Source organism: Pecten maximus, chromosome 10, assembly GCF_902652985.1.
Source record: "Pecten maximus chromosome 10, xPecMax1.1, whole genome shotgun sequence".
Classification (NCBI taxonomy): Eukaryota; Metazoa; Mollusca; class Bivalvia; order Pectinida; family Pectinidae; genus Pecten; species Pecten maximus.
The window spans coordinates 31,127,190-31,154,022 of record NC_047024.1 but is presented as its reverse complement, the minus strand read 5'-3'; the positions used below and the strand labels follow the sequence as shown (position 1 = coordinate 31,154,022).

The window sequence follows — 26,833 nt, the reverse complement described above, 5'->3', positions numbered from 1 at the left end:
TTTACGGTACATGCCTATTTAACAAATGATCCTTCATATTTCTGAGAAAAAGTGATGGTAGTCAATCTAGAGTCCTACATATGTGGCACACGATTCCTTTGTACAGTAGATCCGGTCAGTTTACACAAAAACCAAACAAGTGTTGAGATTTGTCTAATGTTTATTGATACATAACGAAATGTCACAATGCAAGCAAACAACACTTTAATTATTGGGTAAAGTCTACATCCCTAAAACAAAAAGAGTTTATTTACTGTCCATTATTAACTATTATAGTGATAATGTCGGTAATAATCCACAAAGTGGATTTAAAATAATAGGTATACAGTATGCCTGAGAAATTCACTCACTGTTCATGTTACGCAAGCTGCAGGTTAAATGAAAATTGTGTGATTTTTTCTTTTCACTCAATGGAATATGTATCACTTAATATAAATGGAAGCACATTTAAGTAGATATTTTTATAAGCACGTCTATATCTTAAAAAGTTTCTACCTGGAAATAGTTTTCCTTGCAATACAATTTTTAAAGGATTGAATGTCCTTGATACAGTTAAGGTCATATGAGGACGGGCTTTAAGAAAATAAACGGTTTTCAATTAAAAATTTACAATTGGCATTCCTAAAAGTCAGGCCAATCTTGCACTCCAAAGATAGTATGTGTTCTGGAGATAAATCTTGGATAAGAGGACCGTGATACAGGTGGTTATAACACCAGTAGATAACAGTATCGATGATTTAGAGCACCAGAAGGGTACCAGTCTTGCTATAGAAATATTTTATTACACAATGGTGGATCTGCATTTATCCAAACTCAACAAGTTGCTGTAGACCTAAAACTTTTGGTGCATAAAAATGTTATGTAACAAATTGGTAAAATTCTGCTAGAAAAAAAAATTTAAATAGTTCTACATGACAACAATTTTACATGACATAAATTAATACATCTTTTAAAAAATGCTATAAATAGTTACACATGTAAAAACGAATTTTTCCTTGAAAATAATTTCGCTTTGTACGAATAATGATTTATGTAAAACAATGAATATTACTTTAAGGATATATGCTACCTAATCTTGTTTTCAACTGTTCCATATGAAGATGTCTAGAAATATCTTTCACAAAAAAGCTGCTGTAATTGTACGTAAAGGAAGGGGGGGGGGGGGGGGGGGAACTCTTAAAAAATAACTACAAGGAGGGGTAGCATATATATCCCTTCAGCTTAAAATTAAAATCATGATCTACATGATTGATAAATTCTGTACAGTCAATTCTGCCACATGTACAACACAACACAAGGCCCAACAATATATACAGTATGTGTGTGTTTCCTGTGCTAAATTATCCCTCCATATTTGTTGAACATTTTATATTATAAGCACTGGAAATACTGTAAATGTGCCCTATTCTTTTAATGTGCCCTAGGAAACACTCCATGTTTTTAATGGCCAAAGCATAATCAGCATCCACGAAAAATATGTACACTTTTACACATAATTGATATACATGACTGAAAATGTCATTAAAATGTATTCTCTTTAAAGTCATACGATGTATGATATTCATGTGAAAAAAATGTGGAAAAAATATATGTCCAGTTTTCAGGGAAAAAAACTCAAAAAACTTTTTCATTAAACATTAAATAGCTCTGTCAATTAAAACAGACGATGTTTTTGTGAGAAAATATCATAGATTCTATGTGTTTAAAATAATTCATGGAGAGTAGGTTTGATTTAAAACCACAAACACTTGTCATGGTAAATGTTTCTTATTCAGATATACAATGACACGAATACTGAAATGTTCACCAATGTACCTCAGGTATAGAGTATGTTATCAAAGAATTCATTTGGTCCCACCTACACAGTGATCACCCTACCAAAGGACTGGAGTGATTAATTAACTGCCATACTTTGCCACCCAGTTCATAATAAGGTAACCGTAAAATGGATTGAGGGAGAACGCATCAACAATACAGTTGTCTCTAAGTTAATTCCAGAGAGGATATTTCTAATGAGCAATTGTAGAGGTTCCATAAAGTATAATCAAAATTATTTCAAATTGCAGTAATTGTTTGTAAACTGAAACACAACATGATTTAATAGTATTTTATTTACAAACACAATTTCTTTTAAAAAAATACTTGAATTATACCTTTTTCTGTAGTTGGTTTTAATTGTTGACTACATGATCACCACTCTTGTTTAACTGCCAAAATAAACACAATTTAGAAGACGAGGAAAGATTTTACATTAAATATGAGTCCCATTATGAACCAAGGATTTGCATTTGGGTGACTTTGTTTAGATACTCAATATACTAATACATGTGCACTATTCTGAAACTATTGAACACTGAAGTAATTTGAGTATTAAAAGCAAAAATTATAAGCATACTTTCATCCTCAGAATTCCTTAAAATTAAATCATTGAAGTCCTTTTAATTGAAGAACGGGACTTTCTTCAGAACACAGTACAAGATCAAAGGTGACACAAGTACAGTCATTTTCAAATGAAGCCTATCTTCATCACACATATGTCCTTAGGATAGGGGACATCAAGCTGGTATGTAACCTAGTATTATAGTTCAGTTTAACACACAAACAGCTGTTGTGCTGTCTAACCTTGTACACCAGAACAGCTGTAGCCCAAATCCAAGATGGCCGCACTTCCATGTCCTATTAGTTTTGATAGATGGTATTATGCATCCTGTGAGCTGTAAAATTCCAGAGCATTCTCACAAGATTGTGATATTCCAAAGCATTCTCACAAGATAACGATATTCCAGGGCATTGTCATAAGACTCATGATTCCAATGTGTTCTCACATGATTCTCATTATTCCAGTACATTCTCACAAGATTTGTGATATTCCAGATGCAGAATGTCCTTACAAATCTGTGGTTCCAGTGTGTTAAAATAATCCATGCAATTCATCAGCAAAATTAATATATTTCAAATGTCAACATAATAAAAACAGCTAATCAATGATTTAAATCATATTCATTATCATCAGCAGACTTCATTGTTTATATTTGATAATGTCACCCTGCTTTGCTGTCTATATCTAATATTGTCAGCACGCGTGGACGTCTATACATCAATATCACCATACTCTTCACTGTCAGTAGACTTGCTTATTTGTATCCGTTACACTCAGCACTTTTAGCTGTCTATATTAATTATCGTCAGCAAAACTGGCTGTTTTTTACTCTGGCATACAGGCACATAGGTAAGTTCTTCTTGATTAACAGGGCAAAGTTTCGCTCCACTTCATCCTTACAATCCAACACTTCACTTCCAACCTGCAAGGTGAATAATTAGAACATCAATTGATACAATCGGATTGTAATTTTGATACCAAATTAATTTGATTTTAAAAATAATGTAAGAACCTAGACAAGAATGATTTTGAGTATAGCACCAAGCGAAAGGGAGTGAAACCATCAAACTGCAGAGATTACGAAATTTGAGACAGAGATTTCTCAATCACAATATTCTCTTACCAGGTAAACAAAATTATTTGTGATAAAGGGCAGAGATATCCAAGAAAAATCTCTTTTGAATATGAACCAGTTTAAAGATTAGGTTATTTACCTTGTTGTAAGTTTCAGCGTTGATGAAGATCTGTTTGACGTCCTCAATGACTTCCTCCACTGAGCCGTACACCATACACTTGAGTTTATCTTTGACAAGCTGCAGGTCCATGGGATGTTTTACAATACGGTGGTAATCGGGTACCTGAAGACAAATGAACAATTTACAAATAAATCTAGTTATGTAACTGTCGGATGGGCTTTTCTTTTCCCCAATCTCACTCATATTAGTACCTATTTTTGTAGTTAATATTAGAACATCATTATTCCACCACCTATAATTAGCTTGTGCATTTTGTTTGTTTAAACCCTGAGCCTCCTACAAACACATTTTTAAAGGAATTGAAACTGAAAATATATTAATTCATTTACTTTTTATTGTATTTATTCACTGATCTGCTAATTACATTCTGTATTACTACAAATACACAAGAACCTCATGTGTAATCCTAATACCTTTGTTACCAATAAAGATGGCCTAATTGGTACCACAGTGTAGCTTTATTGGTGTATATTTTCTTTTATTTCAGGAAATGTAACATTCTCTTGATGCAACTATCAAGGGACTACTTTACGGAAAACTTACATCCTTTTTGCTGACAGGAAGCAAGAATGGCCATGAAGATTCCATCTTCATGATATCGCCTACAATCTGCTCACATATCTGTAATGTAAATGTTGGTATTATCACAACCACTGATATAGGGTTACACAAGATATACATCAAGATTTTCCAGTAATTTGCATATAGTGACAGAACAACAAAACTGTAATGATATTGCACATGCATTTGTCACTATACATGGACTTAACCCAAGTGTGACAGTGGTATTGAATTATTACTTGTAGACTGCAAATATACCAATCAAAACTTGAAATTGATGAGGGGGTCAAGTCTGACCTTTGACCATTTAACCTTGTGCTGAAATATGTCCAGCCAAATTTTGATAAAAGCATTCTTGACCTAGAAACATTTTAAAATTCTATTGCACATCTGTTTATCAGTGTATCATGTGAAATTTCAGAAAGTTTGGCCTCCTGTAAGGACCCTGAATTATGTATTTTGAAAGCATATTCCTGGTACTATTTTTAGTAACAACAAGCTTGACCTTATGAACTTTTTAAAGTACCCTTGCACATCAGTGTAACACTGAGTAATTACACTGAGTAAAGTTTCAGAAAGTTTGACCTCTGGAATCTTAGATAATCTGGGCCCTAATTTATCTATGGCTTGTCCCATCCTGCATTAGAAATAAATCTAATGAAACAAATTCCTACAAAATTAAAATTGTTGATTATCCAAGTTGGTACAGACAGGAAGATGGCATTCAGTGAAGATTTATGCTGTGTATAGTGTAAACGTACCGAGAGTTCTGATGGTGCCCGTCTGGAAGTATATGTCCTGCCTTCATTATAACTAGAGTTACTGCCAACAGAAGATCGAGATTTATCCTTTTTGTTGGCTGATCCAGGTTTCCTGCCTGGTCCAGACTTAGGAGATTTCTGTTTCGGTTTGCGACCAACTTTCTTAGGTAACTCTTCTTCATCTTCCTCCTCTTCCTCCTCCTGACTTTCATCATCCTCTTCCTCCTCCTCCTCATCATTTTCATCAGATGACTCAACATATTTCTTTCTTTTTGGAGCAGCTGAGGAAAAGAGTTATTTTTCTACACTACTTTCCATCATGCACCAAACATTGATCAGTGTTATCCATCCAGATAATTCAATAGAGAATCCACTTGTCTATATTTGTTATTTTTTCTTTTATTTCATTAATGAACTGTGAGAAATGAATTGGATAATAAAAAAGTAAAGACTGATCCCCATTTCCGAATTGATATTGCCTTTACAAAAGGATAATTTATTGTAAATATCAAAACAAGTTACATTCATGAACACTACAAGTCTGGTAAACTCTACATATTTTTTTTACCTCTCCCAGATTTCTTTGCAGATTTCCGTTTTGATCTTGACCTTGAATTTCTCTTCACCCCAGTTTTACATTCTGTGCAAACCCATCTGCCCCTGAAAATAAATAACAGGAATTGATTCATAAACCCATCTCCATTGGGAGGGTGTAACAGTGCTGGGTCAGTTTCTACAAAAGGAGAAAGAGAAATTTCCCAATAGTCTATCTCATACAATCTGTCTGATGTCTTTGCCCGAAATCTGGCCCAAGTGTCGTCATCGTCGTCATCATCATCGTCATCATCGTCATCATCTTTTGACACATAACTCATAAAGAAGGTAATTCAGGGGATTTGAAGAATTTGTAAATAAAAATTCATACACACTGTAGCTTTTTTTATGCAATAAAGACACATATATAAACAAGAGAAAGAATCTCTTTAAATATCACCATGTGTTCAAGATGGATACCCAGCAAACATTTTGTAACATTTCCTTCACTTCATTTGAGATATTGTTACAGAATACCAGGTCTGTACTGAAATAATTCAATATCAAACATATGCTGGTAACAAATTCAAAAGATACTGTGGTTTGGGTACATTTATCAGTGAATGACTATGTACCTTGGAGGATGTCGTAGCGGCGGGTCATGACATTCAAGGTGGTATGCTGTAGGACACTCAGCACAGAAGATAAGACCTTCATCTCCACCACACTCTGCACAATTTTCTTCATGTTCAATGTCCCCTGAGGACGAGTCATTGGAGTCACTTGTGTATCCATCACTAGTCTTCCTTCGCTGTTAACAGGAAATCAGTTTACAATAATTACTGTAATAAAAGAACTCTATTGGCCAGTGTTAGCACATACAGCATGTCACATGAAGATGGAAGACAATACACCATAATGTAAATCAAATATCACCACACAACAAATTGCATTAGGGATTACTGTACCATTATCTACGTGTATTATCCCTGTCATCATTAGCTTCTCTACCTAACAAGTTACAACTTTTCCCAGAAGATTAAGCTCACAATTTACCAGATTATTATCTAGGTCACAACTTTTTGTTTCAATGGTTATTTTTCAACCTGTAAAAATTTCAGTGAAAAGATCTAGCAATAAAACTGATTACTATAAACATACTTCATTTGGTGTACTCGAATTTCAACACATTTCCGAATTTCAACAGATAAGTACAATGATAAATTGCCAAAACTATTTTATATAGAAACAGTTTATATAAAGTGCAATTAATGCAATCACAATTTAGCAGAATGCTTCCAGCACAAAGTTTACAGTATTCTTTTAATCTTATTTTTCATGTAATATTTCTTCTTATGTTCACTTACGTCATCAAAGTCAGCGTTATACACTCGAGATTTCCGTCTTTGGTTCTGTGGCTACAAAATAGGAAGATAAAATGATTTAGTATAAAGGTGACTGGACGCACAAGAGAAGTTTTAATTATACTTCACTTTGAGGTACAGAGCACTCGCAAGCAACAGTGAGTGATCACTTCTGAACAAAAATGCATTTGAGAGTGCAGGTATACCTACACACAGAGCATTTTGCCATCATTACGAAGTAGAGATTGACAGTAAAAAGCAAGGATAAATTATGTAAATTGTTTGTAAAGAAAAAGAGGAGTTGTTGTCATTTCAGTAAGAAGAATTGCATTTTAATAAACAATGATGATTATGTCCAAGTCCTGAGTTTTTCTTATTGTAATAACTAAATAATGCAACTGCAATTGAAATTTACACTGGAGGTTGCCATTTTGAATGCAAGTGTGAGCTTCCACTTCTGTTCTGAATAGTCACTTTCTTGTGTTTCCAATAGAGCTTGTCGTCCTAAAAGGGCTCCGAAAATTTGAACACCATCAGAACAAAATATTGTACATATCAATACTTGTCACTCTGAATTTAAGGTTGGTTTAGCTCCTATCACTTGTAACACCACCAGAACAAATTCTTGTTACATGTCACTCTGGATTATAGGTTGACTGGCCTGACATTTTGACCACCAGGAAATCTCTATGAGAGCAGTTATCAGACTGTCCACTTACCATACAGGAGGCACAGAACCAATCTCTATGAGAGCAGACTGGCCACTTACCATACAGGAGGCACAGAACCAATCTCTATGAGAGCAGTTTTCAGACTGGCCACTTACCATGCAGGAGACAGAACCAATCTCTATGAGAGCAGTTTTCAGACTGTCCACTTACCATACAGGAGGCACAGAACCAATCTCTATGAGAGCAGACTGTCCACTTACCATACAGGAGACACAGAACCAATCTCTATGAGAGCAGACTGTCCACTTACCATACAGGAGACACAGAACCAATCTCTATGAGAGCAGACTGTCCACTTACCATACAGGAGACACAGAACCAATCTCTATGAGAGCAGACTGTCCACTTACCATACAGGAGACACAGAACCAATCTCTATGAGAGCAGACTGTCCACTTACCATACAGGTGACACAGAACCAATCTCTATGAGAGCAGACTGTCCACTTACCATACAGGTGACACAGAACCAATCTCTATGAGAGCAGACTGTCCACTTACCATACAGGTGACACAGAACCAATCTCTATGAGAGCAGACTGTCCACTTACCATACAGGAGGCACAGAACCAATCTCTATGAGAGCAGACTGTCCACTTACCATACAGGTGACACAGAACCAATCTCTACAAGAGCAGACTGTCCACTTACCATACAGGAGGCACAGAACCAATCTCTATGAGAGCAGACTGTCCACTTACCATACAGGAGGCACAGAACCAATCTCTATGAGAGCAGTTATCAGACTGGCCACTTACCATACAGGAGACACAGAACCAATCTCTATGAGAGCAGTTATCAGACTGTCCACTTACCATACAGGAGGCACAGAACCAATCTCTACAAGAGCAGACTGTCCACTTACCATACAGGTGACACAGAACCAATCTCTATGAGAGCAGACTGTCCACTTACCATACAGGAGGCACAGAACCAATCTCTATGAGAGCAGACTGTCCACTTACCATACAGGAGACACAGAACCAATCTCTATGAGAGCAGACTGTCCACTTACCATACAGGAGGCACAGAACCAATCCCCTTTAGGTATCTCCATGAGGGCAGGTCGGAGACAGTACATGTGGAACGGTTGATTACATTCATCACACAACAGCAGCTTCTGGTCCTCTCCCTTTTTGCGGCATATTTTACATTTCTGTCAAAACAACAGACAGGCATCAAAATCAACATCTGTATTACACATATGTATCACTGAACTTAGTACCACTAAAATACTGGGGTTAGGAGATCAAATTACAAATATCGGTGTAAGATTATGCTTCTTTGTTCTTTTCATTACCCTTTTTAAAACAGAAATAACAATTGTTGATTGCACATGATACTTTTGAAATTATGGGAAATTGTTTATGATATACATCGAAATGTTAATTCAAATCTATTGATGTTTGTAAACTTGTTCCTCAAATATGATACTGAGTATATTTCTCCCAATTAATGGCAATATTGTGTCATACTAGAATATTATTTAGTAAGATAAGAGTCAGTAAGTAAATGCCAGACAAAGATGATAGATCACTCACCGCATTCTCTGCCGACTTTTCCCATTTGATACTGTTATCTAGGATGCCCATTAGGACGTGAAGTCGTGACAATGTAGTTGCACTCTCTACCGCCTCACGCCATTCCACGATGCCCTTGATCTCTTTCTCCTCCTCTTCATTTTCTACAATACAGCAATATCATTTCATGTAGTTACATTTAGCGTCTAGGATCACACCAACAACTGTTTATATATATGATGTAAATCTCCCGTCACATGATGTGAATATTATCTACTGAAATACTAAATAAATCCTAAAAGTAGTAAGAAATGACTTGGACAGGAATCTTAATATCAGTAGTGGTGTAACAATAGGTTGTCTTATCCATGAATTGTGGTAGTATTTTTTTTTCAAAACAAAAAGGCTATTTGAAAGCAAGTTTTTTTCACTGAATCTGCACAATGTATTGAGAAAGGAAATAATTTTAAGCACATTTTGAAACAAGGTGCTTTACAGGTGTACATCATGATAAATGTTATAAATGTCGTTACCAATTCCAATTTGAAACATTTCCATTCCAGGTCCTTGTTTCAGACCTGTACTTCGGGGGGGGGGGGGGGGGGGGGGGGGGGGGGGGGGTCAGAAATAACCAAATTCGTAAAAACCTTGCCATAGTGACTAAAACATCATGACAGCATGTCATAAGCATCAATTTTGAAATTGTCCCGAATAGAAAAGCGAAAGCAGCCATAAACCAGCATTTTGGGAAACTAAAATCGAAGTATTATATTGTTTTAAAACACCCCACCAACAATTTTAATCAACATCAAATTAGACTTTCACAGAAAGAAACATCAAACTTTAAAATGTTAAGGAAAAAATCCAAAAATCATATCAAATGATCTGGTTCAAAAACACTTTTAAATCTATAGTATAGTTCTATTGCACGCAACCTTAAATCTATGGTATAGTTCTATTGCAAATAATCTTAAAATCTATGGTCCTGTTCTATTGCAAATAATTGCATGTAAACTTAAAATCTATGGTTTAGTTTTATTGCATGTAAACTTCAATTCTGTGGTATAGTTCTATTGCATGTAAACTTAAAATTCAAAGACAAAGTTATGTGACCAAACCTTCTGCTTCTTTTTCCTCCTTCACTTCTGTCACCTCGGCCACCTTTGTCCTTTTCTTTTTCTCCCCCATGATGCCCTGGCAAAATTTCTTTGATACATGTTCTTGTGTCTGAATCATCAATTTACCCTGGGAAATATAGAATAGAATACACAGAACTGTTGTTTGTCACTACAGACAGAGAATGGAAAATATTCACATAAATGTGCATAAACTGATAACAAGCCTCACCAATACAATATCCCATATTCTTTATCTCAGGTGATAACAAGCCTCACCAATACAATATCCCATATTCTTTATCTCAGGTGACCTATTAAGTCAAACTCATTAAGTTGAAAATAACTTACAAATTCTGCAATATCTGTCGTTGATTCCAGCCTGGCCTCCCAAACCTCAAAGCCATTCACACCACCTAAACCACCGTAGCGTAGCTTTGTCTCGGTATCCAAAAGTTCCTGAATTGCCAATAAAAATAACATTGCATTAAATTCATATTGTTAATAATTGATCAAAACTGACTTTGTAATATGTGAACAAGTTAAACGAATTTTTTTATTATCTTACTGTGTTTATTGGTGTCACCTCATAGCAATGAATTACATAAAACATCTGCCTAATTTAACATAAAAATCTTAGATATAAAAGTCAAGGTTCCTAGCATTATTTCCAACACACACACTGACATTTATAGAAAACTTAATGGTAGTATTACCTGTTTAAATCCATTCAGCATTTCTTTGTCGCCATCTGAATCCCTTAGCTCACAAACAGCTCTAGGAGACACAAGAAAAAAAGGTACAACGTTGTATTAGCTATAAGGAAAGTTCTCGTATTTAAAAAAAAAAAAAAAAAATTTCAACCTCTATCATAATCAAATACAAGCATATGCTTTTTTCCCATTTGTATCAAAGTACTAGTATGTTTCCACGGTAACGGTTCTGGAAATACCGGATTTGTCACATTATAGGCATAAATAAGTCACACCACCTGACCAAGTTTGAACTGTGAGATATGGGTCATTACAATAAATCCTGTGTTTACTGTTAAGTGACCTGATTCTCAAGAACAAGTACAAATTGTTACATTGATATGCTTTGTCAGTATAAGATATATACAATGAGGGAAGTTGGCTGAGGTTCTGTATATGCCATAGGAAGGGTTATACATAAGACACAAAATATTATCACGTCTAAACATGTTACTGAACAGAAGACACACAAGATATTAGCAACTTTTAACATGTTACTGAACTGCACATAATTAGTGCTATAAACACTGTAAACTGTAGTACAAAGCCGCGTCCTTTGTCTGACATTACATTTCTTATACTGTCTTTTGGGTCTATTTTCCTCCCGGTTATATTACCTTTTGCTCTGGTTGATACCAGAACATATCTCTGCATATCGATTCTTAAGTTCTTTTATCAGCTTACTCTCTCGCCAACCTTGTAGGTGTAGACTGTCTATTAAATCATCCAATTCCTTTACTGATAAGTAGGTAAACCACAAGTTCTGGCCAAAATGTGGAACACTAAAAATTCAAAATGGCATACAAATGTCACTAAATAATCATTTCATTAATATTTAACACAATGGTATTTGATTATGTGTTAGAAATTATGGTTCCATAATTGCAACCTTCTCTAGATTATTTTTAACAATTTACCTATAGATCTAGATCTTGCATAAACTACATGTATGGACAAGTTTGAATAAAGCTTAAGTTTAGATGTGACACAGGATTCCACATTCAACAGGATTTCTAACAGCAGACCTACCTAGTTTCAACATTTTGCTGATCATAGTCCTTATTTCCTGTGTTGGTGGAGGTGTCCGAGTCATCACTGTCCCAGTTAGACCCTGCCTTTCTGGTACAGTAATCGATCTCCTCATTAACCCAGCCTAGTAAATAAACCTCAACTGTCAGTTCAACTCAATGCATACTTATCATCTTTTTGATCAAAACACTGCTGATATCCCTTGACATTTATGAACCAAGTTTGTAGAGACCCAGGACAGCACAACACATACTTTTGGTATTTTAATCTCAAAATGTCTTTCTATCTATGCGACTCGCGCTTGCGAAGATTCAAATATTGCCGATATATCTCTAGGTATCTTTGTGAACCAACTTTGCACAAATTCAGGAATTCAATGTTTATACATAATATCTATAAGATGGCAAAATTGACAGCATTGCTATCAAGCACTCAAAGCTATCAGTTTTTGATTTGGGTGATTTTAAATTGAACTCAAAAAGAATTATTCAATCAATACATATGTTACATGTCGAGTAAATCAACTTTTTAATGCATGAAACTTGAAAACTTGTGCATGTCTACCAGCAGGTACTAGTTGTTTATAAACCTTATGTTCAGATACAGTTTGTTGATGAACAGTTATTGTCTTAGGGCTATTCAAGAAATATCCACTTATTGGATTCAGGTGACAGCCAAACTTTCATTTATGCCTCATGGGGGTTGGCTGATGGGTTTTTCGGTGTCAGAGTGGTTGGTTAAGCATTTACTCAAAATTTATGCATGGCGAGGTAAAAATGCCCCCAAAATTAATTCTTTGTTGGATATTTTGGGTTCAGCAATAATTATAAGGTGGCCATTTCCTGTTGTGTCAGGAAATTATGAAGTGAAATGTATTTATATTGTTATTACATACACTAAATATAAATAAGTATAGATTTAGGTTTAGGTGACAGATTGATACTGGCTAAATACATTGTTGAATTAGACAAAAGTTTTTTCTGCACTTCGGTAGAAATTGAAACATTGAAGAATGCAGGATTTCCTGAGTTCCTGCTTGAAAATATTCAAATCAAAATCTGGTGTCATATGTCCAATCAGACTATGCTGTAAAATAAATACAGAGAATCATTTGAATCCTATGATATCGCATACAAACTTTTTAAATATACAGACCTTTCTCTATGTAGATGCCAGGAGTAACCCCGGAGAAAACCCAGTACCGACTGTGGTTCCTGTCTGTCCCTATCGGTGTATGACGAAGTGCAGCCTTTGCCAGGGCAATTCCACGCTGAACAAAAAAACATTTAACATGTACATATTTATCTAATTTGGAAATATGACATACATAAAACTGTTCAAATATTCTTTTGATATAAATTAATACTTAACATAGCAACTAGTGCTGCAACGGTAATCCGTGGTACGATATATCGTGGTATAAATGGCACGGTTCGGTTCACGGTATTTTAATCTCGCATCACGGTACGCTCATGGTTCAGGCCGATTTTCTACGCGGTAATTTGTATCGCTCATTTAAATGACATATATATAGAAACTTTTCTGGATCGGTGTAGCTGAAACAGGTGATTTAAATTTATTTAAAATCATTTAGGCCTAAGTATCAAAATTGTCGAGGCGAAGTCTTCCTGATCTACTGTCAGGAATCCTGTATTTTGATTGCCTGATGGCGACTCACAGATCTAGGTTATTTCCTAACCTGAATCATGTTTCTCCCTACTTCATTAAAGGTGTAATTTTGCTTCAGAACGTACAGTGTACACCAATCATGTTTATCCTGCGTAAATCACTCATCAATATCAGGGCCGTTTTCGTTTTTGCGGTCCAAACCATTGGACCAGTGTTGTTAGTTTATGAAATAAAGATAGACCTGGTGATTTTATATTATTTTCAGACGATCCTCGACACGATTACGATTATGACACGAGGTCAGACCAGTAAACCGTGAGACAACAACTGTGACGGGTATTGTGTGAAGCCTTATTGTCTCGGGACCTACGTAGGTGATTTGTACAGGTATCCAATATATTCTCCAAGGGGGCATTATGACGGAAGGCTTAGTGTGTAATCAACACGACAATTATGAAACAATGCCACACTTCATTGAAGCGCGTCGGTTCGTTTATCTTCTCAATGCAAGTAGAGCTAGAAGCCTGAGTTTCGCATTTAATTTAAATGAGGCCCAAAGGGGGTTATTTTCGTAAATGAAGCCCGTGATGTTTTTTTTTAGACAACAGCGATGTCGGAAATACGACCAGTATCAGATCAATTGTAATTGATATTGAAAAAAAAAACATCTTCACACCCTTTAATATTATTTGATGTGTAAAATATTTCATATCGGACTATCGACCCCATCCACATGAAGAAGCTTCACCGGATATAACAAAATGTAGGTCGATCGTAAAGTGTAGTTGCACATGTGAAAATACTGTTTAAAACTATAGTTATAGTCATTTGCCTTTCTTATATATTCTGCAATATATATATACATTGATTAACTTTCATAATATGCATATTATTCCGACAAACCAAATTGTCTATGTATGTGCCGGTTTGTAATCGGTGCATTCTAATAAAACATCGTCCGACCAGTTATATCCGGAATTCGACCGGTCATTTTTCGATCAACTTCTCCAAACCGAACCCTCTGTAAACCGAACAAATAGTCATGTCCCATGCATGTTCAGTTTATAGAGGTTCCACTGTACATTTAAATACTGACAGACTGGTTTGTCCTCATAAACGAACAGGCCCAGATCAATTGGGAATTGAGTAGAATTCGAATTGAAAATAAAATAATTCAAGATTTAAATTAGATTATTTAAGAAGAAACCAATTAATCTTTGTAAAACATGTATTAACCAATGTGTCAATTGTCAAAATGCCTAATTGCTAATGATAAGCATGTCCAAAACTTATAAGAGTCAATTTTTTTAAATTAAACTTTAACATTTTTATAATTACAGCTGTAATGTGATGGCTAAATTTGTACAAATAAGTTTTAAACCTTGATAGGTTAATTCATGCTAGTACCCCTGGATTTGTTTGTATCACTCCAATTTTCAGAGGAGGGGTAACGTTACACTTTACCCTTGACAGGGGACACTCTGTAAATGTACCGTGATACGTATCGTACCGTGAGACAAGTGTTGCGATAGGTATTGTATCGTGAGGGAGGCGTATCGTTGCAGCACTAATAGCAACAAGCCCACCTAGTTAAAAACCTGTTTGATTGACAACTGGCAAATTTGTTTACAGATTTCCAAGCTAACATCTAATTTTAACCTTTATTTCAATATTTCAAGAAAATTTAACTTTTAATTTATTTCTTTAAATCAAATTGCAAGAAAATTTTCACATTTAATAATATTACAAGATAATCAAAACAAGTGCAATCAATGATTGCGAAAGCTCCCCAGCGGCAGCAATCACACTTTGCATTCATTTTTTATGTATGTATATAAGCATGTCATTTTGAAATTGTATGTCACATCATATCGCTCCTAGACCTCTAATGGATGTATAAACCAAATAAGAAGGGTGTGGACTTACAAGCTTTTCAAAACTAACCCCCAAAATCTTTAAAGTGAGTTTTTGTGTCAAAAAAAAGTAAGTCCACTAAATAGTAAAATGCCAAAATGCCAATTTTTTTCTGCATGATTTGCCACAGCATCACTCCTGGATCTCTAATGAATGTATAAACCAAATTAGAAGGGTGATAGGTGTATACTTTTGGACTTACCCCCAAAACTTTAAAGTGAGTTTTGGTGCAAAAAAACCCCCAAAACTTTAAAGTGAGTTTTGGTGCAAAAAAAGTTAAGTCCACAAAATGGTAAAATGCGAAAAAAATCACATTTTTTTTCTGCATGATTTTGCCATAACATCATTCCTAGACCTCTAATGAATGTATAAATTAAATTAGAAGGGCATGAGGTGTATACTTTTGGACTTACAAGCTTTCAAAAAACTTAAAAGTTTTGGGGTGGGACGCGGACGCCGGGGTGACAGCATTAGCTCTCGGTTACTCGTAACCGGTGAGCTAATGAGGGAATCAATGCCTTTTATGGGTTTTTAGGGAGGATAGCAATTAAAGTATTACATAGTTAAAATATTAATCAAAGTAGTTTCAATTACAACATACCGAAGCGTTACCAGTAAGCGGGTGTAATTTATTGGCCGACTACATGTAGTTTCACCTCTATATGCGAGACTTCAGCAGGAGATGGGATTAATTTGTATATTTTGTTTCATCTCCCTGCATACCTTTTGGTATCAATACCCAACGTGCAGGGCCCTACTGATTAAGCAAATACACTGGGAACTGACGTTAGCTCTATATCTTCATGTAATATTTAAAGATTGTGTTGATTTATTTGATAAACACTTACAACAAACTCTTTTTCAAAATCCTCTTCCTCTTTCTGTTTCCTGTACACTTCATATTCCTTTTCTCTCCTGTTGAAAACAAAGCATTTAGATTGGTCTCTTCTAAGCAGACACTTCGACAGAGATGAAAATATGAAATCTTAAGAAAGCCTGAAATTTACTTTTTTGGGGGGTAAATTATATATGGAATAAGTCAATTTCCATGTCAAAAAGACTGAAATCAGCCAATCAGGTGAAGAATTTCATCCCTGCACTTGACTATAAAGCTACTTTATAGAATTAATTTCACCATGGATAAAGACAAAATACACTGAATATTCTTACTGTTTCCTCGTCTCATATTGTCGCTGCTCCTTTTCGGCTGCAACTTTAGCAGCACTGATCCTTCGTCGTTTCACCACTGAAGCCAAGTCTTCCCCATCCTCTGTGGAGTCAGCAGATATAGGTTCGGGAGTAGCTGGCTTGGACGAGTCACTCTGGTCGGCAGGTGTTTGACCATAGAAGTGAGATATGGTCAGATCTGAGGATGGAAAAGTGGGAAGGATTAATTATGCACAATAACATTATACATAATGGTGTCTATATCATTAGCATCAAAATTACTGGTTAGAATGACATGAATATTTTTTTGTTATTAACTGCAACTGATAGCTTTCACATTAGATTGTACAACATGTCTATATCATTAGCATCAAAATTACTGGTTAGAATGACATGAATATTTTTTTGTTATTAACTGCAACTGATAGCTTTCACATTAGATTGTACAACATATACGATGCCTGTTCCTATGGTCTTCATAAGAAAGGTTTAACAATTTACCCATTCAAATGGTATGTGACATATGGACCATACAGAATTATAATGAGAATCCTATCCTGCTTTCTGTTCAGAAGCCAGGATAGCTAGATTATTAAGATGTCTACCATGGCGTCCATCTTGAATGTGAAACAGGAAATTAGAGTTAGAACCAAATATTGACTATACCTAATAGTCACTCAAGCTAATTTCTCTGTATAATCTATATATTCAGGTGAAGGTGAAGCAAAAGGGTTGACATGCTTGTACCTGGTTAATCTCAAATATGGCTCATATTTATTAGACAATAAGTGGACTTTCAAACAATTTCATGATGTTGGCCATCTTGAATGTCACATTGATTCAAGTTTTGCTATGCTACTCTCTAAAGTTTATGTCTCTGCTTTAGAATTATTTCTAATATGAGAAGTGAGAAAAATCTCTGCTTGTGATTGCAGCCTTTTTAAATGTTGTAATGGTCCAAATTTCAGTCATTACCATCAGTAAGCTATTAACAACTAATTTTTAAAAGTCCTGTGCGATACCCAGATTCACTCAGGATAAGAAACAATAACAATAAATACTTTCAACATCACAGCGATCTTGAACGTCACATGGTCCAAATTCTGGTAACAGCCAACTACGGACCAGGTCTTGTTCACCAGTGGACAATGAGTCTCTAGATTGTATATTTTGAAGAGTTAGAAGAAAGAATTTAGAAACACAGATGACACAAGTGGACAAAATTTGAACCTAAACAAGAAAATGATTTATAGATAAACCTTACTTGATGATTTCTCCTCCTTTGTTTTATTCTTCTCTGGTTCTTTCTGAGCTTGCTCAGCTTTCTGTTTCTTTTTCTTTTCTTTTACTTTCTTTAATTCAGTATTCTTTACTTTAAGCACAGCCAGCTTCTTCCTCCTGTTGATAGACAGCATGTCATAAAATTTAGAACTGTGGTCAAGTAATTCTAACATAACAAACAAGCATCACACTGATTACCGTAAATTTACTTCCTTTAGTACATAGGGGAAAAAAAGTTATTGAATGAACTTTCCTTAAATTCTTTAATGTTTCCTATATAAAATGCAAGCTAAGGAATTTTCTGATGTAAAGGATTATTGATGAAATTGGAGCTTAGGCTGTTCCTTGAGAGTATGAATTCCCAGAATTAGTTTGGACTCATGCTTTTGTAAGGACACGTCTATGTCTTTTCTAAATCTTCAAATTTGTGAGTTAGACTTCTGAAATGGCTAAAGCCTTGAATTAAATTTGTTTATCAAAACTATCCATAGACAAGTCTTGTACTAACCAGAGTTTAGAAGCCTCTGTCTGCTTTTCCTCCATGAAGTCTTGTACTGAATATGTGCCCATGATCCTCAGACATAGACCCTTCATGATCTGTAGTTTCTGGGCTATTTCCAGTTGATACATCTCCTGGGACTCCAGCAACTGGATCAAGGCATCAGGCTAGAAAAGCAATACAACATTTCATGACTTTAATTATTTTGTCTGGTAAAACTGCATTACAAATGAATGTTCCCCATCATCCAACCTGGCCAGAAACATTAAATGTATTAACACATATTCAACAGATAAAACACTGCCCTACAAACTTAGATTTATCAGGAATGGTAATTAAAACACTTATATATAATTCTACCCAGCATTGCTGTACAATGTCATATACAAATATTTACCACTTCAGATTTGAAATTTTACCTTAAAATTTATTGTTCAAGATGCAGATGTTTAGCAGAAAGTTTGATTGACACATAAAAAGCCTATTGGGTCAACCACATCACCATGAAAAATACTAGAAATGTTGACTTTATGAGAAAATCTCCTGAGAAAGTGCTGACGGACAGACAAAATAATTATGATAGGACATAAGCATCTCTGACAAACCAGGATAACAAATTAAATCAAATATAGCTATAATTGGTAAATTAGTACAGGGTCAGATTTCTCTCCCAAACTTTCATATAACTATTCAACTTACAACTTCTTGTTCGTCTTCATCCTCATAGGAATGTCCTCCATCGTCCTGTCGCCTCAGACAGAGCCTTGTCAACTCGGATGCTGTACAGGGGTTTACCGGGATGTCTGATAGTGGCACTCGGATCTCTTGGTAATCCTTCAATAAGTTTTAAACATACATTTGTAGCCTTTTCCATGTTTGTAAAATAACTCCTTTTTTTTTAAAGCATAAGGTTTAAAATCTGAAAATTCTCAACCTGCAACAAGTTTTTCAGGAAAACATCAACAATCAGATCTTAGTAGTGTTGTCTTGGCCAAGGACATAACAGAACAGAACGGTCTGGGATCTCATTTTACGGAGCAACTGAGAAACAGAAACTTCCTCAGGTTGGGACTAAACTCCTACCTCAGATCTCCACCTGATGTATGGTCCCATGCTGTATAACTGACCTCAGTTTTGAAAGCAACTTATCATACTAAGTGTAATAAATTCAATAGAGACCAGACCCTTTGTCGTCACTACAGCATGCCATTATATTTGATAAATCTAAATTACAAAGAACAATTTCTAATCATGCTGTACCATATACAGGTACAGGATTTAAAAGGAAACATGAAAATTCAGCAAACAATACTCACACACTCGGCGTAGACCTAAAGTCAAACTGTAGTTCAGAGTGACCTATTTTGATACCTAACACACTGCTTCAACATGATGAACTAATATCCAAAGTATGAAGCTCCAGTGACAGTTATTGTAGTCTGGACATGTTTTTTTCTTAGACATAGGTCAAAGGACAAAATGTAGTCATAGTGACCTACTTTTAGACATGATACGTTGCCTCTCCTAGGTGAACACATGGCCAAATATGAAGTGCCGGTGACAAGCAGTGAATGAGATGGAGCCTGCACAAGGTAAGGTGCATAAAGATGTAAAGAACGGAAAAAGACAAGAAGCTCCTACTGTCCTTCTGGTTCTTACTGGGGCACTATACTACCCCACATATGTACAATTATTACTAATGTGGATGTTTTAAACAAACTGGGAAACTATTAACTACATCTTTGTAAATGTGTGAGGAAGCATACCTCTGAGATTTCATCTTGCAGTAGAGTCTGAAGAAGAACTACTAAGGCACGTGACAGATAGGTAAACCCTTCATTTCCACAGGACAAGGCTTTCATCAGCGCATCTGAAATAAACAAACGATTAACATGACATGGCTTGGAGATTCACCAAGTTGAATAATATACCCCATGACTCTATTTCAGCACTATATTTAATCTTGAATTTCTAAACTAAATATTGTAGGCTCAAATTCAAGCATGCATGAATTACACAACACATTTCTGTTTATCAAATAATAATCAGTAATATATATATAATACATTATCCCTAACACTAATAAATTTAGCATGCTAGTTCAACAGGTTTTTAAAAGGCATTCCTGTTCATATACAGTGAGGACTTATGCTAGCAAATGTAATAATTATTCCAATGTGGCTTTGTTAAAAACTCTTACCAGTCCATAAGGGATAAAAATTTACCCGTGCATATGGATAAAAATTTACCCGTGCATATGGATAAAAACTGTCTGTATGGGATAAAGACTTACCCGTCCTTAAGGGATAATTTTCATCTGGCATAAGAAGACCAGAGTAACAGTTGATGAATTCCGCAATAAAAGCAACATCACCAAACATTTCATTTGGAAATCCATCTGGGGTGGGTACAAGTTTAGGAGGAGGAAGTGGCTTGCCAGTCAGCTTCTGATCCTCATATTTCTGAAAGAATTAGGAACAGGTTTAGCAAGCAATATGAATAATTTGCAACACAAAATTATTTAAAAGTGAATAGGGCATCATTTTTTTTTGAAAAAGGTAAAATGTTAACAGGCTTTTCTAGTAAGACATCTACCCCACCCGAGGACTCCCCAGGTTTGGTTAAGGGGTACCACCTACTGATTTTAACAAATTATACTGAGGTAATATGGAGGCAATCCAACCATGATGAGCAGTGATTTATTGTGGAGTCCTTGGGTCAGGAAGATATGTTAATGGAATAGTCCTCTATATCCTTACCTTATTCAACTCTTTCATCCTTTCTTTGTTTTTCTGCTTCATTTCCTGTTTTCGTTCATCACGTTTCCGTTTCAAATTTTCCTGCTTTTCTTTTAAGTAAGCTTCTTTTTGTTCTGGTGTCATTTTGCTTCTACAAAACATACATATATATTTTAATTAAAAAATGTATTTAATTTCAGAGATGATAAAATTTGATTTAGATTTGGAGTTTGGAACAGGTGAGTTTGCATTAGCAGGGTTATATTTTACCCATAGCATATCACTGAGGTACACTTCAATTGAGAATGTAATTGCCAATTACGGAATGACTCTTATGAAAGTCAAAAGCACAACAAAAACAATTCAATTACAATTTCTTTTTCTCAGCGATGAGCTCGTATTTGCGCTCCACACTCTCCTTGATCTCGGGAGGTAAGCGTTTCCTCTGTGGTGAAGTCAGGATTTTAGCAGCCTGCTGAACAAACAGCTTAAACTTGGCCTGGTCCTCCGTCTTTTTAGCTTGAAGCATCTTGGACACTATGGCAGGAGTCCTTGGTGGGGACATCACCTTCTTCCTGTCAGGTGTCTTGGTTCCTTTATCTGGAGTGCTGTTGCTGCCACAGGTTGATTTCCTCTTTTCTGGAGTTTTTAACCCTTTCTTTTTTGACATTTCAAAAAGAGTCATCTGCTTCATATTCTGTTAAATAGAATAAAAAGATGCACAGGTACTAATGAATGTTCAGAGCTGATTATTCTTTGTTTAAAAAAAGAGAAAAAAAGAAAAGAAACTTAAAACATATTTTTAAATATATATAATTTTTTCCTTAACCTGTTAATACCAAAGTAAGAAAACTTCAAATTTCAATACTTTTATAAACACATAGATTTTCGTTTTATAGAACCATATTCATGGATATTTTCATTTTCTAAATAAATCTTTGATAGGCTACAGATAGCCACACCTGTATTGTAGGTTTTACATACCTTCTTGGGAGATTGTTTCAGCTTTGACAGTGGCTGATCATCATCACTATCCAATTCAATGACCTTTCGTTTATTAGAGGTGTTTTTGCTGTCGCCTTTTTTCTTTTCGAGAACAGATTTCTTATTTTTCTTTAGAGATTTTTTCTTGTCCTTCTGTACTTTCGATTTTTGTTTTTCCTTCTTTGCTTTAGACATCTTTGTTTCCTTTTTAGGTGAAGATTTTTTAGTGGGTGTTTTATTCTTTGAAGGAGATGACTGGAGCTTTGCTAGAGGACAATCCTCATCATCGCTACTTGAGTCAGTGACTATATCTACTATTTCAGGGGTTTTATATTTCTTTGGTGACTTCTTCGGAGAAGCTTTGTCATTTGTTTTCAACTTTGTTACTGATGAGGACTTTTTAAGGGATGACCCAATTAATTTTGTTTGTTTTGTTTTGTCATTGTCCTTGGTTTTCTTTACACTGTTGACTTTATCTATCTTGGCCTTCTTTGAAGCAGGGCCAGGTTGCAATGAAAGTTTTCTTTTTTTAGAAACTGTTTCATGTTCCTCTTTGTTGTTCATCTCTGCTGTCTGAAGCAAAAAGACATACTGACAATGTGATTGTATGGATAATAGTACAGACTTTTAAAGTTTATAAGAAATTACTCTTTCTTGTGAGAATTCAGGAGATAGACCTTACTTGTATGTATACAGTTTGACAATCCTTTTCTCTTTCTCAAAATACAATTAAAAACATGTTAATACAAATAGAAATAGAAATAGAAATATTGATACACCACAACAGTAAAAAAATCTCAATAACACTAATGATATAAAATATTCATGACTCAAGGTTAAAACAAAAAACAAATTTATTAGTTTTCAAGTTATAAGTTTAAACATAGGTAACACTCAAATTTAGTATAATGAATATTGAACCCGATATCAGCATCTCATGAAAATCAAATAAAAATTCAAATTCCCTCCACATGTTATTTAAAATAATCTGGTATCTATTTTACATATAGCTTGCTTACTTTGATAGGAGAGAGCAAGAAGTGAGCAAATTTGTTGGGCAGACCAAACTCTTTGACCCGAATGTCATCCACGACCCATGGGCTGGTCTGGTTTTGCCCTACCCTCAGGGCGTTGGCTCGAATAAAAAATCTCAGCAGCTCCTTGGATGGCACTTTCTCCAGTCGACTACATCCATAAAACAAAACCAATGCTAGGATTATGAGCATTTGATTTACCTGCAGTGCAGGCAGTAGCTAATTTAACCATCAGTTATGTTTTTAAGGGGTGGGGGGAAATATTTCATACTGACTATAATCAGTTGATGAGACCATCTTGCAGAATTTATCTTATATCAGATATGGTTTTATATGATTGAAAAAGAAATATAAGATTTTAAAATACCACAAAGACACACTGTATCACCTTATGTCTACAGCTGGGATTTCGTTGATGACTTTGTCTTCATCCTCTAGACGCAAACTGTACTTGTAAGGCAGCAACTAGTTAGAAAAATTATAAAGTTCAAAACTCACATAATCATTAAACAATGATTCATATTATACATATAAACAGAACTGCGAACAATAATGGCAGGAGATTTTGAAAAATAAATCCTGATTTTAACATTATGACCATATCATAGCATTAGATTAATTGCAACTTTTCTCAACCTCTGCATGTCAAATTTTTTTTACATTCCTTTAACCGATGGCACATGGTTACAATTTAGCATTCTATTTTTGTTTGTTTATTTAAGGATACTGATTTAATAACACTGCTGGTACAACAAACAGACATCCCAACATTACCTTTGGAGGTTGCCATTTCTGTGGGGAACTATTACTATCCTCAACAGAGTTTTCCTTGTCACTAGAAGGCGAGTTACAGTTGCTTGTAGGATTTGCCTGTCAGGGAAAATAAGTACATTATTAGTTCATTGCTAATATAATAGTTTCTTCCTCAATACTTTTGAAATTGGAATTCATAGAAATGCAATTTTAATAATTATTTGCACAAGAGAAAAATGTTATTTAAAAGTGAAGATACTTTGAATAATTGATGCAAATTGATGCAATAGTTAGTTAAATGATAATTTTTCATCCTTATTTCTATCTATAGGTCGCTTTTAGATTATTGTTACTTACTTCAACACCAGCTTTGTTGACTTTGATGACACGCCCTTTTATCCTGTAAATCAGAAAGATAAACCATACAAAATACTGAAAAAAATAAGTCTCCTGATTAAATATCTATTATTAATGAGGCTTTAATATTTATGTTTACATGTAGTAAATGTTATTCAAGAAGTCAGATCAATCAAGGTTTAAGGTCATACAATTTTGACTGCACAACATTCAATTTATATCATCCATTTACTGAAATGTCATACAATCTGCTGAACATAACATAACTTAATACTTTGGTAGGATTTTTTCTCTGGAGAGTCACAAACACCATTTCCAAAATTTTAGTAAGTCCCAATGCTAAGAGATATAGACTACAGTTGGCAGTAAATCAAGTTTGAGCTTTGGACTCAAATATCCAAGACCCAAAAATCACTTGAATTTTTACAATCATTTTAGACAACAGCTGCTAACATGATTAGATAATTAGATTATTAAGGGGTTCAACACCACTGATGTCAGTTTGATTTTCCAATGTTCCATGAAGAAACTTTTATTTGAAATCATTAATGGTCACCACCAGAACATGAAGTGTGATCAATGTTTTTCTTTATCCCAACCCTTAACATTTACTACGAATTGTTCATCAAAACATAGGAGAATTGTTTGCGAATAAAAAAATTAATGAATTCCATCAAGAAAATGCAAGCGTTTTTCTATAAACTTACAATTTCCCAGCTGCTTTAACCTTAAGAGACACTACTTCATCCAATGACAGAACCTGTTGTAGCAAAAGCCAAGCTTGATCAACTAATGTGTCCAGTGTCAACGTACCTGAAAATGAGAAACTTTACAATCAGCCTAAAATTGATTTTTTTAAACTTAATATTCGTTAAAAACAAATGTGAAATTGTAGAATGAATATGAAGACCCTAATTATAGAACTAATTAAGGGTAAAGCAGGTTAATGGACATTGATATTAAAACTAAGCATAAACATTGCATGCTTGATTTTAAAATCATACTGTGATGTCATTGCATTTTGGGGATATTTACAGATACTTTCATAAGATTTTAATTCACAGAAGAAACATATATATGACTGTACATGTATTGCCAACTTACTGTGATGTACAAGTTCCAAAACTGGTTTATGGTGAAAACTTGGGAATTGCTGTTTAAGAGATTTGTTGACAATTTTCTCTGAGTTCCAGGCTTCCTGATGAGTTAGATTGGTGTGACCCGTGCAACGACAAGTCCATATTCTTTCATTATACCAGGCTGTTCGCTCATCAAATTCTCTGAGAAGTGTTAGGGAATAACAATGCTTTTGTATCAAAAAGACATCAAATTAACTTAAATTCTTACATTTGTAGAAATGCTAACAAAATAAACATATAGATCTACATAAACACATATTTCTTTCTCTAAATTTTATCTGTCGCATTTGAACACTAAGTCTAGTTTGATTGTGAACTCAGGTACAGTCCCTCAAAAACTGTCTTCTCATCAGCTGAAGTGACAAGTCTCAAAATTAATTTGTGGCTTTACACAAAATGTGTAATAAAACAATAATTTAAATCTTGAACTTTAAATGTTTCAATGTCATTGAAATTACAAGTACTAAAGTATACGACTCAGATTTTAAATGAGAGAGGTATTAGCAGAATCAAACAGATAAACACTAAAGGCAAAATTACCATGTGAAGCACCCGGCCGACCACCTTCAGTGTAAGCACAATGAAAATGGCGGCAAAATTGTGGATAAATAATCACCATGATTCTGGCACTTCTAGCTATTTTTATCGTATGGGTACTATTAGGTATTGTATATAAACGTCCAGAATCCCCACCCCCGGGCCCACGTGATCACCTTAGTGACGTAAACACGCTTTTAACGAAAAACTGACAAAAATGCCGGTAAAGTTTTTTCTAATCAAAAGCACAGAATAATTGTCAATTTACCATGAGAAAATAATCAAAGCATCTTAACAAAAATTATGGGAACGTTTCCCGAAGATCCATTCAACAGTTTTACAGAAATCCGTAAATAATGAAATTGTGTTGTTCATTTCAGTGTACGCCGCCATCTTGGTTCGCACAGGTGATTGTTGGAAAAGATACTTCTGAGATCGGAACTGTTCCTTAGAATGTGTGGCCGTGTAGACTTTCTCATCTGATCGGATATCCTTCAGAGGCTTCACACTGACGAAAATCTTCTTGCCTAAGAGTGGCATAATTAATTTATCCCATTAAAAATGAGTAAACCTTTAGGTGTTTGAAATCTGGCGCGAACAAGCGGAAGCAACAGCGCACATTCGTCTGCAAAAAGTCACATGATTTTGTTGACATCCTGTTTGTAAAAACAGAAGTTTATTTTAGTATGCATACATTATTTATTTATTTTACTATATTATTAAAGTTTGGATTACATGAAAATAAAGTTTAAACGCAATAATAGCTATATTATACAAACGAGAATTTTTACGATTTCGC

General features: G+C 34.9%; 1 protein-coding gene across 2 annotated transcripts; it reads right to left on the bottom strand.

The window, feature by feature from the left end:
- Positions 1-142: 142 nt before the first annotated feature.
- Positions 143-26,663, bottom strand: LOC117336276 (tyrosine-protein kinase BAZ1B-like). 2 transcript variants are annotated; one of them, XM_033896755.1, is made up of 32 exons: positions 26,462-26,663; positions 25,463-25,638; positions 25,066-25,171; positions 24,359-24,401; positions 24,023-24,118; positions 23,637-23,713; positions 23,234-23,399; positions 22,215-22,787; positions 21,602-21,927; positions 21,252-21,381; positions 20,786-20,954; positions 20,259-20,362; positions 19,192-19,326; positions 18,502-18,659; positions 17,977-18,110; positions 16,716-16,911; positions 16,394-16,460; positions 13,158-13,272; positions 12,003-12,126; positions 11,591-11,755; positions 10,938-10,998; positions 10,573-10,680; positions 10,225-10,351; positions 9,128-9,270; positions 8,602-8,742; positions 6,860-6,910; positions 6,128-6,303; positions 5,527-5,618; positions 4,959-5,239; positions 4,180-4,257; positions 3,595-3,738; positions 143-3,302 (listed from the first exon to the last, which is right to left on the bottom strand). In XM_033896755.1, the coding sequence occupies exons 1-32, from the start codon at positions 26,572-26,574 to the stop codon at positions 3,186-3,188; spliced, it is 4,692 nt and encodes a 1,563-aa protein (XP_033752646.1). In that variant the 5' UTR covers positions 26,575-26,663; the 3' UTR covers positions 143-3,185. The 2 variants fall into 2 exon arrangements, with proteins under 2 accessions (XP_033752646.1, XP_033752647.1); XM_033896756.1 differs by lacking the exon at positions 26,462-26,663 and adding an exon at positions 26,303-26,424.
- Between the last annotated feature and the right edge of the window lie 170 nt (positions 26,664-26,833).

Coding starts and splice junctions, on each gene's coding strand:
- LOC117336276 (XM_033896755.1), bottom strand. CDS start 26,574: ATGCCACTCTTAGGCAAGAAGATTTTCGTCAGTGTGAAGCCTCTGAAG. Junction 18,660..19,191: donor ATGAAGACGAACAAGAAGTT/GTAAGTTGAATA, acceptor TTGCTTTTCTAG/CCTGATGCCTTGATCCAGTT. Junction 6,911..8,601: donor GGTTCTGTGCCTCCTGTATG/GTAAGTGGACAG, acceptor CCTATTTTGTAG/CCACAGAACCAAAGACGGAA.